This window comes from Plectropomus leopardus, chromosome 2 (assembly GCF_008729295.1).
Source record: "Plectropomus leopardus isolate mb chromosome 2, YSFRI_Pleo_2.0, whole genome shotgun sequence".
Taxonomy (NCBI): domain Eukaryota; kingdom Metazoa; phylum Chordata; class Actinopteri; order Perciformes; family Serranidae; genus Plectropomus; species Plectropomus leopardus.
In genome coordinates this window covers 28,707,957-28,726,330 of record NC_056464.1, presented here as the reverse complement: position 1 = coordinate 28,726,330, position 18,374 = coordinate 28,707,957, and the positions used below count along the sequence as shown (strand labels likewise).

The following is an 18,374-nucleotide window of genomic DNA, read 5'->3' as shown; positions in this document are numbered from 1 at the left end:
CAAATTTTGACCCCTCCTAAAAATGGCTGAAAACGACATAGAATAGGTTTTAGAGACGCGTTATAGCATACAAAAGATGCGTTATCCTACACAAAGTGGAAATAAAAGCCAAATTAAAGCTGCAAGCAGCGATGAAAGGGCCCTCACACACCCGGGTCTTTAGGGGTATTGGTGAACTCGAGCCAAAGCAGCCATTCATGTCTGTGAAAGTGAGTTAATGCACGCAGAGAGTTTGGGCCTTGGAGTGAAATATTTAACATGATGTAGTATTTACAGCGCCCATTAGATGGCAGTGGACGGCGCATAAAGTCAAAGTCATTTTGGGGTACATCATTTGTAGACCAAATCAGAAAAACGCTAAAGCTAAAGGAGATAACAATCATCATTGAACATGGCTGGACGTTTGGCTCAGTGGTTTAAACAAGTGTTTAATATGACCGAGGTTGCTGGTTTGATCCTTATCCAGAGCAGGTGACATTTGACTTTCATGGTATAAATAAAATAATAATATAAGTTTTCGACAGATGTCACAGCTGCTGATGTTTGACTTTTATGGCACAGATAAAATAATAATTTGGCCGATAAATCAGGTGACATGGTCCTGAAACAGGTAAAACCAGTACGATAAGCCAAGGCTGTTAGGAGCTCCTCAGAGTATTCTCATGTTTGTGAAAATAGATCCTTATTTCTGGCTTTAAGAGAGTCTTTTTTTTTTGTAGGATTTGAAATGGGTATATTTAGTATTTCCACTGTAGTAAAGCATCTGAATAGTTCTTTCATCACTGTTTGTTGACAGACTGGCAGCAGGGGGCGACAGGATGAACATGTTGCTTATTTTGAGTAGAAACTCTTCCATCAGTAGTTCCATGTGATACAAGTATGCTGAGCATCCGAACCCAAACTTTATTTCATGAATATCAATACAATATACCTATTAAATAACACTATTACACTATAAGATGGCATATGACAGCATCATAGGAATTCATATGACTATGGTACTGTCATATAAACACGTGATATGATGGACAAAACCATTTTATTTTTTATTTAAGTTACAAAATAGACTTCACTGCCAGCCTGGCGGAAATGCACTGACGCCAACACACTGGATCCCCGGACTGTTGAGCAAAGTCAGGAAATATCTGGTTTAAATATCAGAACAGATCTCAGAGGGGATGACTGTGGGGATTTTGCCATCAATAATCAACTTCCCACAAACGCACAATCAGTTTAAGGGCCACTACACAAACCAAATCTTTGTATGAAAATATAAACTGTTATGATCGCAAAGATTAAAGTCAAAGACTTCTTTTTTTTTAAGTAAATGTGTGCAGCCACAGTACTCAACGAGCGTAGAAGTATCAAACAGAGAGGACGCTGGCATTCATACAGAAGAAAAACAGTTGCTGAAAAGAAAAGATCTGCTGCAGGGCCAAGTGATCAGCAATCTGGATTTTTCTCCAAATGTTGGAGAGTTTTCACTAAATATAGCAAACTCCCCTTTGTCAGAGAAGTAGATTTTCACAGAATAAAATCTTCATTGAGTGTGAGAATGCACAAAAATCAATCAAGAGAGCGGGATGTTGAGGGTTGAAAAGGGCTTATAATTAATAGTCACAAAATAGTGCCGAGACAGAATATCAGCCCAAATAAAATATATTTTACAGTCTGAATCTAAAACTTTGTAACTCAGATTATTTACTGGAAAGTGAGTTCCTGTGGCTTAAACAGAAACATGCTTCACTCTTGTTCAGTTCACACCTCTGACACCAATAATCTGTACTGCATTTTAAACAATTTGATTTTAAATTCTAGTTGATTAAATAGATCTCAGGACAAAACCACTTACATGTTGCAAACTGGAACCACATCTTTGGTTACAAATAAAGCATCACCCCCCCCAAAAAAGAAACAAAAGTGTCTATTAAAAAGTATTCACCTCCTTTGGATGTTTTTGTGTTCTTTTTCTTATTTACAGCTTCAAATTTCTCATTTGTTATGGATGTAATTAGATTTTTTAAAATCTTAATAAAAGAAAAAAACTCAATGGGGTCACAACTATAAACTCAGTAGAAAAAAAACCAAAACTGCTCACATATTTATCTCTTCAGCATGAGATTTAAATCAGTAATGGTGCAGCCACTTTTTCACAAGTTGTGTGTAATCAAGGTTATTTTTGCTTAAATATACCTGGATCCAACATCCATTTAGTCAACTCCCTGCTAAAAACTGCTCTATAACAAGCTTCAAACAAATCTGAGAGTTTAATGAAAAGGGGGAAGGACATAAAAACATTTCCAAGGCACTGGACATCGCTAATACGATTATAGAAATTGAAGGATGGCGAATGGCACAGCTCTAAAAAGAAGTGTGTTGAGAAGAAGGGTAAGGACACTAATGAGACTGCAAAGTGGGCTCATTAGTGGAGTGTAAACCAAACACGGCACATCTGCAGAAACGCACCCTCCTAATCACGAGGAGGACACTCCTCTGCAGCAGGCTCCATCGATGCTCATGAAGGTGGAGAGTAAAAATGCAGTGAAACATGAAGAAATTCTTGAGGACACTGCAGTTCTCTGTGAGAATGCATTATTTTCCCTAAACTAGTGATGCCAAATGTAAAGCCACAGCTGCAGGAATTACTTTAAAAACAGTTTTTATGTGCTGGAGGCAAATTTGAGTTTCCTATGACAGCAAAAGTATGACCTGTCCTACTCCCCTGCTGATTGGCTAGCAGTCGTTGACATTGTTGGTTGTTTAGGTTTAGGCAAGAGGAGAGAGTTTGGTTAGGGTAGGAATGTCCAGGCAAGCCAATTAAAGGCAGCGTAGGCAGGTTGCTATCCAGGGAAAAATAAATCTGCATCCTGGAGTGGCCAAGTTAATGTCTACGACCTCAGTTATGTTCAGAATTAGTGACAAAATGTGAAATTTTACTGTTCCCTTTGACTGGAAAATATAATATACTGTGTCCAGATCATATACTATATAAAGATGGACAGTGTGGCAGCTCACCAAAAGCTGACTGCAGGTATTAAACCAGACTCCCTCTGTAAGCAGATGGGACAAACTTAAATCAAGTAAAGTCTAATAAATGATTCCCAAAGATGTTTTTTGTCATTTTAGGTAGTTTTAATCACACTGCAGTTTGTTCAAGTGTTCATCTTTGTGATGAGCTTGGTTTTCATTTTCTAATTGATGCTATAAAAAGGGGGTCTGACGTCATGACTGACAGCTGGATGTGCTAATCCAGCTGTCACGATAAACTGAAGGTGGGATCTTGATACTCCGAAGAGCGCTACTGCACAAGCCCCCAGGAAGAGCGCCAAGATTCGAGGCAAATTTTACATAGTGGCAATTTTTACATAGTGGAAACACATGTCATGTGATGCTGGATCCAATAAGACTTTTTTTCCTTGACTAACTTTTTTACTATCGAGATTTAATCAATTCACTTCGGTAAAATTTGAAAAGTCTAAAATTGACTGATTAAAGTATTTGATCTCCATTCAAGCTAGCAGGATGCTACCTGGAGATAGCTGCTCCACTGGCGGAAGATATCAAATTGGGCATAGTGCTTCATGCTATATTGGCCCTGTGATGCAGAGGATCTGGATACTTTCATACTGTGGAAATTGAGCTTTTTTTTGCTTCATGTGCTACTGAGCGGCTCTCGTAGGAATGAACCAGGCCCGCCTGATGTTAGCAGCTGTATTTCGCAAGTTGTCAGCCAAGTTTTCCTGGTGGCCACCTGTGGTAATGCAGCAAAAAAATCCCCTGTTGCTAAAAAAGCATTTTACCCCCTAGACCATTATTGTAAAAGACATCTGTAAAACTGCTGACAGGACACCTCGAACAGCAAACAAAGTCACTTATGACTCTTCTATTCTGAATTTTTTATCTATTTTCTGAATGTGTCAGGCGAGCAAATCCATTGGAATGAAAAGGCGCCATCTTGGCATCTGGTATTTAGTTATTATTATAAATATATGGGATATTTTAGCCTCATTTCTGAACATGGGAGGAAGTGGAGACACATTGTCCATCTCTATATACAGTCACTGTTGCAGAAGTTATTCACATTCTCACTGTAAATGCTGCCAGAAGGTTACTTGCTGTACAAGCAATTTTGGGTTTTCTATTTGAGGTTAATTTAAGTCTGTCCGTTGACATCTCTTTTTACTTTAACATGAAGTTTCTTCTATTAATCTGTCAAAAAAATCCTAATTACATCCACTGTGATTTAATGCTGTAAATCAATAAAACATAGAAGTTTGTGTGGAGTGAATACCTTTTTGTAGACATTGTGTCATTATGGATACCAATTACACGTGTTAACAGCTGAGCTTTGACAACTGAGGTTAGAGAATCTGAAAAGAAACAACAAAGAAAAAAGAGCTTTGTAGATAATTCATGACAATCTCAAAAAGCATGAGTCTACACCAAGGCTTGTGGACAAATAGGCAAAAGCACTGAAAAAAAGAAAACATTGGCTGGCTATTAAGGATATAATATATATATTACAAAACAATATAACAATATAAATCCCTGTAAAAAGCAATACATGTTCACATTAGATGTTGTAACACACTTTAACAAAATAAGCCATAAGTACATTATACAAGACAGCAGTGAAATATTTGGACAATATATGAATATTAAGCAGGTAATAGTCTCTTAACTTGAATAAAGAACTTCACCCTGGTGGAGCGGAGCCTCAAAAACAGTTCATTTGATCGAGGTGATAAAAGTGACACAATGCGTGCTGGGCTATGTTGTGATGTGTTTTTGTTTTGAGACATTTTCAGAAGTGGATCGCATTAACTCATCCTGGTCTCCATGCTTCAGGTTTGTCTCAATGCGGTCCAAAGATCCCGGTCGTGTCGTGATGCCAGGATTGAAACTGTGAAACGACTTCACTCACTGGATTTAGGCAGTAACACTGATAGTATAGTGCAAAACTGGACAGAGCTGCTTTTTCCTCACGTCAACTTAAACAGGTGCAAACGCTCAGCAGGATAACATTTAAGACGAGAAAAAAAGGAGAAAAACATAAATATCAAAAAACTTTTATCAGTATAAAAAAGTAATAAGGTTATTCATTTAATCAATAGTCTGGCAAAAAAGGCCTCAGAAAAGTTCTCGAGTTTTTTTTTTTTTTTTTTTACAAATTAAGTGCCTGTGAGAACGTCTTCAGACGAGCGACTCCATGCTCTCTGCAGGGTCCGACTCGTCTGCAATCACCACCACCCCGTTAGTGTCCGTGTGCATGGGGGTCAGGCCACACTCTCTGTTACTGACCAGGCTGAGCATGGCTTTGTAAAGGTACTGGTACTGCTCCTGTGCACACAAACACAAGCACACAACAGGTTAACATTACAGATCACAGCGGGTAACACACTCACAGATCGTTCCATTTCTTTAAAAACTCCATTCACAAACACTGAGTGAAACCATTGATGGGAAAGGCGCTGCCTGTAATGATCAATCCAACTGTGCAGCTTTTTAACCTCTTTCAAGTCATTGTTTAGGTTTGATGCCCCATATTACTTTATGGTTTGGTGAGAACAAAAATTATTGATCTCCATTAGAAAGCAGTTTTTTGAAGCTTGAAAAATTGACTACCTGCTCACCACTAAATTGTCAATTTCCGTTTTTTGCCGGCCTGTGTTTATTAAAAAAAAAAACATAAAGTGCCAGCTGGCTGGAGGGAGATCACCAGAGAGCTGAACATTTTTGGTGAGGTAAATGACCATGCTAATTACTACCTACACACCGTATGCGAGTATGCCATTTCTTGTAAATATCACAATATAAAACATGTTTTATGTTTAACTCTAGAATTTGTGTCATACCTGATACACGTTTTTCTGAGACCTCCATGTCGGTCACATTAACAATACTTTCCTTAATAAAAATGTTGAATGCAATTTTGACGTCATTCTATAAAATGACCTATTGTGACCCCCAGTATAATCACAGCCTCATGAAACTTTACAGATACAGACACAAACTGCAGACCTAGGGCATTCAGAGAATGGACGTTTTCCTGATAATGTCTTCTGAGGAAAATATCAAGTCCATATTTGCCTGGAGAGGACAGAGACTTGTTTTTTACCCATCACAATGCACTAAAAGGTTAAAACGTTCCTGATTGGGAGAAAATGACACAAAACATTTTAAGTGTTCCAGTTGCAATGAAAAATCCATGTCTTTGTCTCTAAAAAGGACATTTCTATTGGTCAAATATTACAATAAAATATCATATCACATAAGTACATGAATTTAAAATAAAATAAAATAAATAAATCATTTTCTGACTATCATTTCAAGGCTCAGGCTCTAAAGGGTTAAAAAGTAATGTCACAAATGTAGGAAGACAGTAAGAAGCATGCTCATCTATCTTTTACATGGTTATGTCTCCAGCCTGATTTCAATTGCACAGCTGATATTACACGTTTTTTTTATATGAAGTAACAGAAGTGAATATTTCATGGATTTAGTGTGTATAGAGAATTTCAATGTTACACAGTGTCACATGATGGTCGGACGTTTGATCGCCGTTAGGATACGGTGTCATTATGTTTCGCCCAGGAGCTGCTGCTGAGTCGAGGGCAACTTGGTAAAAATCTGTGTGCCTATCCAGTCCGGTCTGGTGTTTGGCTGAATATCAAACTGTTTTCCCTCCTAAATGGCAGCTGAAGTTATCGCGTGATTGGAGAAGAAGAGTAAAAGATCTAACAGCTAAAGCCCCAGATGGTTTTAAATGTTATGTTTCACGTCCCCAATGATTCAACTCTTAATCCTGAATGCCTTGTGTTTGTATTTGACATAAACATGAACTTACTATATCAGTGAAGACTCCCGGCCTCATGAGATTGATCATCTTAGCCACCTGATAGATGTCGACGACCCCCTCGCTCTCCAGCTGCTGGGACAGTGTGGTGAGGGCGCAGAGCATGCCTGCAGACACGGCTCCATACCTGTGAGGAAATGATCAAAATCAGCTCTGCTGGACAACGGATGGGGCTTTTTTTCATTAGCACTTTTAGCCGAATCGAGTCAGATCATGCTGATTTGGGATTTGTGCCAAGACGTGCCCAAGATAGACCATCTCTGGAGCCAAAAGGCACCTGACCGCTCCCAAAAAGGTTTTGGTGACATCAGAGAGGCTTCTTCATCATGATTTCATTATTCCACCCATGCTTTCAAAACATTACAAGCCAACTGGAGGAGACTGGCATCTAGAGTACGTTTGTGTGATGCAGAGAGAAAATTAAAAATCTTTGACATTACAAGAAAGTTTACACAAGTAATAACATGAGCACGGCGCACAGAATTGTGTTCAAAAGCACAAGTGTGTCATTAGTTAAAGCCACATCTTCGAATGGGCAGCTCTGTTGTATACAAAAGCAAATCCCTGCTACGCTGCGCTGTGCTGACACACCAAGTCAAACCGAGTCAAGCCAAGTCGGCAGTATGAAAAAAGTAATTAAAATAATATCCCCTGCATCCAACAAGTAACTGCTAAGGAAACATACTCAATGTATGAAATGATAAAATGTGACTACTTTTGTGCAGATTGTGAGCAATCAGCATCCCATCACATTAGCATCCCATCACATTAGCATCTGGTGTAAATAGGTGGGGAACAGAGTAGCCTGTTGCTGAGTCTGTGACAACTTCAGATGCAGCTTTAGGTAAATGAGAGCTGAAGTGTGATTGATTATCAGGACCTTCAGTGATGGGGAACATTCAATTAGCTGGTGTTTTCACCAACAGCAGCTGAGGTGCTGAAGGCACAGAGGTCTGTAGGAAAAGACGTCAGCTGGGAGCAGTTGCTGAAGTTGTTATGGTTGCCTGGTTACTGAGAGACTTCAGAGTGGTGCTTTTGTGTATCTTGGTTGTTGTCTGTAGATTCTCAATGCTGGTATGCACTGGAGGACACTCAAAGCCCAAACCATGGAGAGCACTCCACATTTAGTGGCTTGTTTTCTATCCTGCGACTGCAAACACTACAGCTAAACAAGCACAACTCAAAAGTAATTAAAAATCTCAGGATTCTGCCACTCCTGAACCCTTAAAGTGCAGATCCAGATGCAGACTTTAGACAATAAGTAAGGCCAACAACGTGTGATAAACATCAAATAAGTTACACTCCAGGGGCCAGATGCATAAAGTTTTGTAGAGATTCACGACTAAAACTGCTTACACACAGAGGCAGAGATATGAATATGCTTTCTTTGAGTCAGATTTATAGGGCTGTTACCTCATTCTGCTTTATAAATCTTAATCTTTGTAATGCTGGGCGCATGGGCACAAGCCTCATTTCCACACCCAATGTTTTACCATAAGAGGACGGAGAAACACCTTTAAACATGTGTTTGCTTATTTGCACATGTGCCCCTCCACCATTCATCATCTGTCAGTGAGAAATACAGTAAAGAAAGAGCATTTTCACCGACTGTGTTGCATTGGTGAGATTCTCCAACAGTTCCAGAGCAGCCGTCATTATGCACGGATATTTGTATCCGTACCACTTCTTTATCATAATGCTGGAAATCACTGTCGCGGTGAAATCTCAGTCATCGTTATTATTATGTCAGAAGGATCAATGATTCATTCGTAGCGCTCATTTGGAAACTAACTACACAAAATGCCCCACATGACAAAATTAAATGATCAATAACAGGGAGATGAACGTAACTAAAAATAATGATGAAATGCATCACTCATAAATGATTTAAGATTAATTTTATAAATGTGCCTTTGATTTACATTTTGCAGAACACAATGTTAGCTGCAAATGAAGAATCAATGATTAAAACTGGGAAAACAACATTTTCCGTCTCTTACTTAAACTTATATTTAAACTTATCATATTACCTGCAGTTATCTCAGCTAAAACTGTGTGTACGCCTGCTCTGAAGAATGCATGAGGTGCACACATTCTCACCTCACATTCCTTCTTTCTAAACACCAGTTTATGCATAAGCATGTTTTTTGTGCATACACATTGTTTATGCATGCATGCAAGTAAACTGCCCTGTGCCGAAAGACAAAAACGTCGAGGTAAAGGCAAACTTACTCATCGTGCACAATGGTGGGGCCATCTCGAGTCATGGCCTCCTCCTTGATAACGCTGATGAGCTCAAAGGTGCTGCTGAGAGGAGCGTCGGGGTTGGGCCATTTAGGGCACTGAAAATGTCTCACCTCTAGAACGTAGTCGTCCTGTCAACACACAACAGAGGAGCATCACTACGGGCACACAACACGGTGACAGAGATAGATGATGGAAAGATATGTAGGTAGATAGATTAACAAATAGATAGACATTTATTTCATACATGTAAAACAAGAAAAAAGATAAAACATTAAGAAACATTAAATAAAATAGCAAAAACAGATATAGATGATAACCTTAACACAAACAAAATTCTAAAAAAAGATTCTAATAAATGATAAGAAATGAAATCTTACATGACTGAAAAGGATGAGGAGGAAGTATAAACCTATTATTTCCTACCCTTTCTAAGCTATTTATAAGTCAGTCAATTTGTTACTTTATTTCTAACAAATATACATGGCATACATCTGACATATACATGCCTTGATGTCGTTATGTACATTTGTCTTAAATGTTAACAAGAACAGAAGTAAACATTTTTCTCCATAGTTATCTATATGGCGATCGGTTGAGAATCCTGCCTGGCCCCTTAAGGGGAAATCCACAGTGGAAAACAAAATGGAAAAAAAGACTTGATACCTTAAGTAAGTCAAGAAGACTTCAGCCAAATCATGCAGTGGAAATGAGGCGTAGGTATGGTATATGAGACGAGCAGAGCTGCGGGTACCTGTGTGGCCTCCAGGATGAAGTCGTGGATGATGATCTGCTCCTCATTGGAGAGGCACAGTCTGTCCTTACTGATGAGTGTGACAGTGAAGGCGATACAGTTCATGGCCTCCTCCCGACTCGGCCAGTAAACAAATTCATCCTCAGCCTGCAGAGAAGCAGCGGTGAGTCAACAAGGTATATTTCGGTCACCTTTGGTTTGGCTGTTATTATGCTTTCTATCTGTATGCAGACTAGATTACAATTTTGCCCTAAGAGACACTGTAGCTCTAAATGGCAAATAAAAAAACAACAGAAACACCACATTATCATTATTACGCTTTAGGGTAACTTACCAAACCCTGGTTGTCTGGCAACATGACAATAATTTGAGCATTATGGTCCCAAATCATCCTCCAGAAGTCTGTGGTGGTGTGGGGTAAAGGGTGCTGGGTAACGATGAACTCATTACTCCTGAAGTAACCCTGAGGTGACAGATGTGAGCTGTTAGCCTTTGTGAAGCTCAGAGCGCTCACATTGATGGATGACTGTGAAAGCTGACAGACTGCTCATCATTTTAAAAGAAATTGTCATCAATAACTGTCAGACCCATCAATAAACATCTTCAAAACAACACAGCGAGCAAGGATAAAGAAGGCAGACTATCACACTGTACCATTACGTAGGACGCGTTAATGTAATCTGTTCCTTTCATTCCAGGCAGAGTGGTGAGTCCGACCCTTGCTCGCTCCGCTGTGGAGAGGGAGAGGGAGGGGGAGAAAAAAGCCCAACAATTTAAATCACAAATCCAGGCCTCTATAATATTGCACTGGATAATGCACACGTTCATTACCAGTCCTCGCTGTTGCTATAGAAACAACGTCCTTTTCCTGTCAGGGTGTAGAGAATGCATAGAAAGATTAACTTATAGGATTATGGAAATAGATTCTAATTCGGGAACACAAATTGTCTTTCATAGATCACAGGCTGAAAAATAGGAAAATGTAGATTACCATATTAGGACTGTTATTTTCATCTATTTAAAAAAGGAAAAGTAATTAACACAGAACCCTTTTTACGCGTAAAAATGCTTTTAATAGTGTCCAAATATAATGATATCCTTCAAATTTAAACACACTGTTGTTGTCTGACTCTTTTAAAGACAGAAACCCCTTTAAAGGGACAATTCAAATTATTTTTAAGTGGGTTTATATGAGGTACTTATCCATAGTCATGTGATTGTGAAATTTCAAGACTTTTCCAGGTTTTCTATGACCATTGGAACCCTTGATATTGTTGATGTTGAAGTGTAAGCAATGTTGAAAAAAACGTCACTGTTTTACCTTATCAGTGAGAAAATGAAGCAGTTTTATCACTCTGGAGAAAAACAATGATTTAACATTGCTGAACACTAGTCAAAAGCTGCTTCAGTCAATTATTTTGTTTGTGTCCTTGTGTGACTTTGGATTTACCAAAGTCACACAAAACTAACCGATTAAAGCAGCAGTAGACCAACAACTCCAGTGTACAAGCAGCTACTGTTACTGTTTTCTTCATCGGAGTCTGCTGGCTTTGACGAGAGCATAGATGGAGAACTGAAGCCGTTAACGGCTTTCCCTGACTTTTTGTTTTTTTAAATCTGGGACTTTAGTGACTGGCTCAAATATGGTATGTTGCTGACGCCCATTCACAGCAGTACATTGCTCACATAACTGAATCCAAACTATCCTTTTAACTTTCTAGGTAAACATACTATAGCCAGCCTTTTAGACACCCTTGACTGCAGCAGCTCCAAGTGTTCAACATGACCTCAGCTCCATTGCCTGTGTGTTGTGGTAAAAACAGATAAGATACTCACAGGGAACCACTGAGGAATTGCGGTTCTTCTCCTTGTTGCACTCTTTGTGGGCACTAAAACACTCTGCAAAGCGCGCGTTGCACTGAGTCAACAGCTGGAGAGACAGAAAGAAAAGACCACAAGATCAGAAAATCTGATCTTAGTCCTGAGAGTCACCACACATTAAAATAAAACATAGGATACATTGTTGTTTAACAGCCAAGATTAACGGTGAGTCTTTCACATTAGTAACGAGCATGTGAAGCTCGGGAGGAAGTGACATTATGAACGAGCAATTAGTTCCCCTCTCCTGATGTTGACGGAGCAGGAGCTTGATGAAACATTCATCAAGCTTTGCATAAGGCAGCAGGGGTGACAGACATGACTTTATTACAGCCAACATCAGAGACGTTTTCAATCTATTCCCGTCTGGAACTGGAAAGCCACCGTGTGCATTGCTAACAAGCTTCTGATCCGAAAGGCAACCTCGATTTCAGCTGGTGGTGTCGCTGCAGACGGTGACAGCTCGTCTAAACGGACCAGTCAGACTCCCAGAAGGTTTACTCACCCTGAACTGCTTCTCCAGCAGCGTGCGGCCTGTCGAGTTGGGCGTGAGGATGCTGTTGACATAACTGTGCAGCTGCCAGGCGGGCACCTCTGTCTCTCTGCTCATGATGGCCTCCATCAGAGCATCGTGGATAAAAACGTACTGCTCCTGAAGGGAAGACCAAAAGGGTTCAAAATTAGATTATGAAATACATGGTTACATGAATAAACACAGACAAATGAAAAAATATTACCCTGAAAAATATCATAACCCTGTAGGGAAAAAAAACATGAAACATTTAAAACTCACTTCGATTTCATCCATCATTTTAATATAATTTTTATGTGTATTATTCCAGCAGTTGTTCACTGAGCAGAAGCAGTTTTGTAATTTGATGTTTTCTTATTCAGGTAAAGCAGCAGCCAATCACAGCCAGTCATCTTATTTATTTGTGACAGACAGACAAAGACTATGATGACACGGGGTGCTGGGAAATGAAATGGAAGTTGTGAAACAAAAACAGACATTGAAAAAAGGAATTGAAATAAAAATGGCATGTAAACAGTGGCAGGACAATTACTCAGATCTTTACAGATGTAAATGTAGCAATAGCAAAGTGTAGAAATACTTTGAAGTCTTGCATTGACTATTTTATTCCACAAAAGTACATCAAGGTTTAATATATACTTAAAGTACCAAAAGCAACATCTCAAGAAGGAGAGTTGATACAACTCATGGAAATTTAAATTTAAGAACTTTTTAATGGCACTCAAAATTGAATTTAAGACAAATTTTACAATAAGAAAAACTGAAGGAAAAAAAAGCATGGTGAGGCTAGTTTTAAGTACTTTATAAACTGTGAAAAAAGTAATCAGAATTAATCTGATTATATTTTTTATTCATGATTTAAATCAGCAAAATAACAAGTAACTAAAGCCTTCACATTTTTATGATTTATTGCAATTTCAACAACCATTTGTGAATTAGGTTGAAACTTTAGCTAATTGTCACTTAATAGAAGAGAAAACCTAAAACGAGCCAACAAAACACGACATCACAGTTACAGAAAGTTCTGTACGGACAGACGTGACAGTGAGGGTAGGAACATCTCACTCCTACATCAGTTATAGGACAAAAATACAAAAATGTGGACTGAGGACAGCGAGTACGGACGTTCATTTGTATTGCTGTGAGCATATAATGGTTTGAACTTTGCGTACAATAAAATTGCAGCATGTGCAACCCTAACCTGACCCTAGAATATCAGCTGAATAGCTTTCATAGCTCCCTATCAATATTTTATTACAAATGACCTTTTTAATATAAAAGAGGTTTTCTAATACAAGGGACAATTTTGGGTTTCTTACCTCAGTCTGAACTAGGTAGTTGCGTTGTGTGCGGATATGTTTGAGAAAATCCAGGACGCTGACTGTGCTTTTGTCCTTGATCTGTTGTAGCATGCTGTCAATGACAATGTACGTTCCTGTGCGGCCAACCCCTGCACTGAGGAGCAGAGCACAAAGCAATATGAGCATAATGGCAGGCCCATAGAGGAAGCTGTTAACCCAGTCAACAAATACGAGACTCCAGCAGTCATGAGTAACATTCAGCCCAGCAGCTCGGTGATAAGTGTCGTACCTGCAGTGCACCAGGACGGGGCCCGTGTCTGCAGCGCGAGCCGCTGATGAGCGGTTGATGAAGGTGAGGACGGGGAGGGTGTACTCTGGTACTCCCATGTCAGGCCACTGAGTGTAGTGATATTGAACCACGATGCGCTCGTTTAGCTTCCCCTTTGGGTTCCCCTTTTGACCCTGGAACACGAAAGCAGAGTTGTGACCCTGGTGAGAATACAATGCACGCTCTTCATTCACTGTGCATGGACGACTTATCAGGGTTCTTACAGCTTAAGGCGAGATAGATTTAAGACTTTTTGAATGCCACTCGGAACAAGGACCAATTTTGTAATGACCAGAATTGAGGGTCATTTTAAATTTTAAAAACATCACTTTTTTATCCAGTGAAAAGTGAGATTATCCACATCAAATGTTGAAAAACAACCCTTTCAGGAGAGGAAAAAAAGGAAGACTATGAGTGTATTATGTTATCATAAAAGCATCTACTTAGTTTACCAACAGAAGTGTGAAATATCTGGCATTTATTTCATGTTTTCTGGACGATTTTGTGTTTCATAGTCTGCATGTGAGATTCCAATGCTTGTATTCACATTATGACGAGTAAAGATTTCACCATAAATTGCCTACCATTCGCCAAACACAGAGACTGCGTGATAATATTTGTCCCACTGAATCAACATCTTGGGGATTTAGGGCCATACTTATTTTTTTTTTTGTTTTGTTCTCTTTGCAACTCATTTCTCCCTCTTTCCTGGTCAACATTGTGAAGGCTGTGTTGGCAATTATAAATGAAAGTTTTGACAGCATTTAGGTTGCAGAAGGCTAATCTCTCTGCGCAGCATGGAGACCCATTTACAAAAGGAGCGACCTCAAATCGATCAGAGGAGCGAAATGGATGACGTGACAATGTAAGGCAGAACCAGTTCTGCTTGTTTATCTCATATTTAAAAAAAAAAAAAAAAGAAAAGCAAAAAGCAGGTTAACAGTGGACATCAACGCTGTGATGTGCTGTGTAGAGCTTCTGTGTTGTGTAGAGTGGAGTCACAAATGACTGTGTGGTTCATATTCAGGGGATTAGGTCTATAAATTTGAGTAAAATACAGACTTCAGGGGCAATGTCTAATTAACATGAGTCCTCTGGTAATACTTGCCCTGAACAAATAGGGCCATATACAGAGATTAGCTGTGCAAAATATCTCAGTTTGTGTAACTGCAAATATGTAACTGTTGTGTAGTTTAATTAACTGAAAAAAAAAGTCTAATTTAAAATCTGTTTTTCAAGAGCGACATGGCCAAAAGCACATTAATAAAACAATAAATACAAGCAAACCAGTATAACTGTCACACATTACAAAGAGCGAGCACAACTTCCAGTAAAAATGCACCAAAAAAAACGATCAAATACATTAATATATGCGACTTTTGATGTCAGTGAGAATAAGAAAGTACCTAAACTGTACGTAAGTACAGTTCTTGAGTAAATGTGCTTAGTTGCATTCCACCACTGTTTAACACCAATTAACACACAAAAACCTCAATTAATGACAGCATCTTTTACACATTTTTTAATGGTGCCCCTTCCTTAAGTAGGTCACTAGTTTGAATCTGACTGTTTTTGCCTTCATTAAAGCACTCTTAGACAAATCAGGATTTGTGATACTGGACTTATAAATAACACTGAACTGAACTGAAACTTAGTAAGAGAATTACAAACAGCTGGTGCAACCTGATCCAGATTTAAAGATTGAAATCTCATTCAAACAAAACAGAGTAAAATGAGTCTGACTCTTAGTTACCTTTTTCACTTTAGTGTTCCTTATAAGGAAACGCCGCAGTGTGTAGCAGGCGTGCACTTTGGTGCTTTTCAGCGTCACCACAATGTTTCCGTACTGCTCGCTGTTCTCTGTTGGCCAGTACTGGTCACATTTCCTCTGAAGGATGCAACAGACACAACAAAGGAGTTACCATGTCTGCAATACAGTTAACGTCATGAGTGATTTGTTTTGTAATTTTACTTCTGCAAATGAAATTAAAGAGAACCTACTCTCCCCTTCTCCACCAGGTTGGTGATCATGACGATGATTCCCGTGTTCTGCTCCCACACCATCCTCCAAAAGTCCTCAAATGTGGACTTGAGAGGCCCCTGAGCAGCTATGTAAGCTCTGGGCCGGTTGTAACCCTGAAACAGGAGAGTGGTGGAATATATTTACTGGTAAAATGCAATCAATATTGTACAAATTACCCACAACCCCTGATGTAGCTGATATGACTGGTTTACTGACACAAGACATTGGTAGGTCATGAAATCCACTCCTTCAGCTGACAGAAATTGCAAATATTTATACATTAATCAATACTCTTAAAAATAGATGCCCCATTTTTATTGCTCTCTGTCGGTGTTGTGATCTTGATACCTCAATCAATATTTTAAATAAAGATCTCAGCATTTAGCACTGTGCAGAATACAACACAGGACCATGTAGGTGGATTTCACAACATTTCTAACAAGGAGAGGCAACCAAACTAGCATCTGCATTAAGAAAACTAGTCAAGTGGTTTGTAAAACTCACATCCACGTAGTTGGCATTGATATAATCCGAATGTTTGGCATCTTTCCCCGCCAGAGCTCGTAGTTTCACCCTGCTGTGGTCATCTAGGGAAGGCATTGATATATTTCAGTGGATTATTAAATGGATGAAAACACGTTATAAAACATTATTTGATTGCGCAGCAGTCGACATCATAATCAGATTTCACAGCTGACTCACAGGCCACAATGTTGATGTATCTGTTCTTGTGCTTGTTTTCTGGATGATTGGAGTGTTCTGCAGTGATTTTCAGGTCTGCTGTGGAGCGTTGGACCTCCTGGAGAGAGGAAAAATAGACAGAGATGGATTTTATTAAACAAGGAGAAGATGTAACAGTATTACACACTCTAACTGTTGCAGTGCGTTTTTATTTTTTTTTATAATTTAAGATTTTATTTGTTTCAATGCAATCATGCAAACAGTGTCATTATCTATATGTATACAACCTCAGGAGGTCTGTAAAAAAAAGCACGTTTTTATAATAGACACTTAACATTTCCTTTTTTTTTCTTTTTTTAAAAAATACATTCCAAAGAGGCAGACAAGAACATAGATAAGGCAGATTAAAGTTAATATACAATACAAGTCTCCGAGGTCTGACATACTGTATCCACTTCTCCCAAAGGCGTACAAAAATGTGCATCTTTAGGTGTAAAGAAAAAGTAACCTTTTCCATTATGTAAATCACATCTATCCAGTTATCTATGGTAGGACCCTCACACATCATCCATTTTCTGGTCAACGCCTTCTTCCCTGCTGCCAGCAAGATACCCATTAAGCATTTGCCAATACCTTTTATTTCGGGGGGGATATAGCCTAAATACATCCTTCTGAAAACTAACGGTATTTGTATATTAAATATGATTGTATTGCCGTATGTATTTCTCTCAAGTAAGTTTAAATCTTTTGGCACTTCCAAAATATATGGTAATGGTTTGAAGATTGACAGCTGCATTTCCTCCAGCACTGAGAACTGCCATTGTCATAGTGTGCTGTCATACGAGGGGTAATAAAATATCGAGCCACATTTTTCCAGCAGGACTCTTTCCATGCATGAGATCTAGTGCTTTTCCATTGAAATACACAGATATCTGTTATTGTCAAATCGCCTTCCTTCCCCCATCTGCCCTTTATATATTTTGTCGAATTGGCTTTCAGACTGTCGAGACACTGAGAGATTTGAGAGATGACCCCTCTTTAAATGCCTGATTTATATGCAGTTATGAATAGCTGGATGAAGGGTCTACCGGATTCTCCGGCATTTTTCTTTTTGACTTTTTGGTTGCAGTAATTCCTTAATTGGAGGTATCTATAAAAATCTTCCTTTTATAGTGAAAAAGACATAAACTGATCTGTCTGTAGAAAGCCAGATATGGATGTTATGCCTTTTTTTGATCCAAAGTTTAAATCTGTCATCCAACCTATTTGGTGTGAAATCCGAATGTCAATGGCATGTCACCTGTATTGGCAGATATTGGCTTTAAAATGAAATATCCTAACTGGCCAACATGTTGATTTTTGCCAATATCATAATCCAATATTTTTTTCTTTTAACTGACAAAGTGAACATGTACAAAACATTAGCCCTAAGCATATAACATACACTGAAAAGCACTGTATTTTATATCTCCATCTGCTGGTGAGCAATCACAGTAAGAGTATGCACAATATGATGTTAATTCCACCACAGAAGAGATTTGATGATCTCTAAAATTAGACAGGATATATATTGATATCTGTTATTGGCCAAATTAGTTTTTATATATCTACAAAGAATCCAATATTGTGCATCCCTTGTAGTAATTAAATAAAATTTAAAGATATGGTATGCAGGAATATACTAATAAAAAACAATGCATTGCTCATACAGAAGTAATTCCTCTCAATCATTACTTAAAACCTACTCTTAATGTTTGTGTGTATTGCTCTGCAGAGA

General features: G+C 38.7%; 1 protein-coding gene across 1 annotated transcript in view; it reads right to left on the bottom strand.

The window, feature by feature from the left end:
- Window positions 1-1,586: 1,586 nt before the first annotated feature.
- Window positions 1,587-18,374, bottom strand: part of ca16b (carbonic anhydrase XVI b) — a 139,603-nt gene continuing 122,815 nt past the window's right edge. Inside the window, exons 16-29 of the mRNA XM_042507475.1 lie at window positions 16,619-16,715; window positions 16,421-16,503; window positions 15,895-16,029; window positions 15,647-15,781; window positions 13,855-14,027; window positions 13,584-13,719; window positions 12,238-12,384; window positions 11,691-11,784; window positions 10,509-10,585; window positions 10,189-10,317; window positions 9,855-10,001; window positions 9,089-9,231; window positions 6,848-6,983; window positions 1,587-5,340 (exon numbers count right to left, since the gene is read on the bottom strand). Coding sequence (XP_042363409.1) covers window positions 5,194-5,340; window positions 6,848-6,983; window positions 9,089-9,231; window positions 9,855-10,001; window positions 10,189-10,317; window positions 10,509-10,585; window positions 11,691-11,784; window positions 12,238-12,384; window positions 13,584-13,719; window positions 13,855-14,027; window positions 15,647-15,781; window positions 15,895-16,029; window positions 16,421-16,503; window positions 16,619-16,715 — 1,779 coding nt within the window. The 3' untranslated portion in view covers window positions 1,587-5,193. The remainder of the gene's footprint in view (window positions 5,341-6,847; window positions 6,984-9,088; window positions 9,232-9,854; window positions 10,002-10,188; window positions 10,318-10,508; window positions 10,586-11,690; window positions 11,785-12,237; window positions 12,385-13,583; window positions 13,720-13,854; window positions 14,028-15,646; window positions 15,782-15,894; window positions 16,030-16,420; window positions 16,504-16,618; window positions 16,716-18,374) is intronic.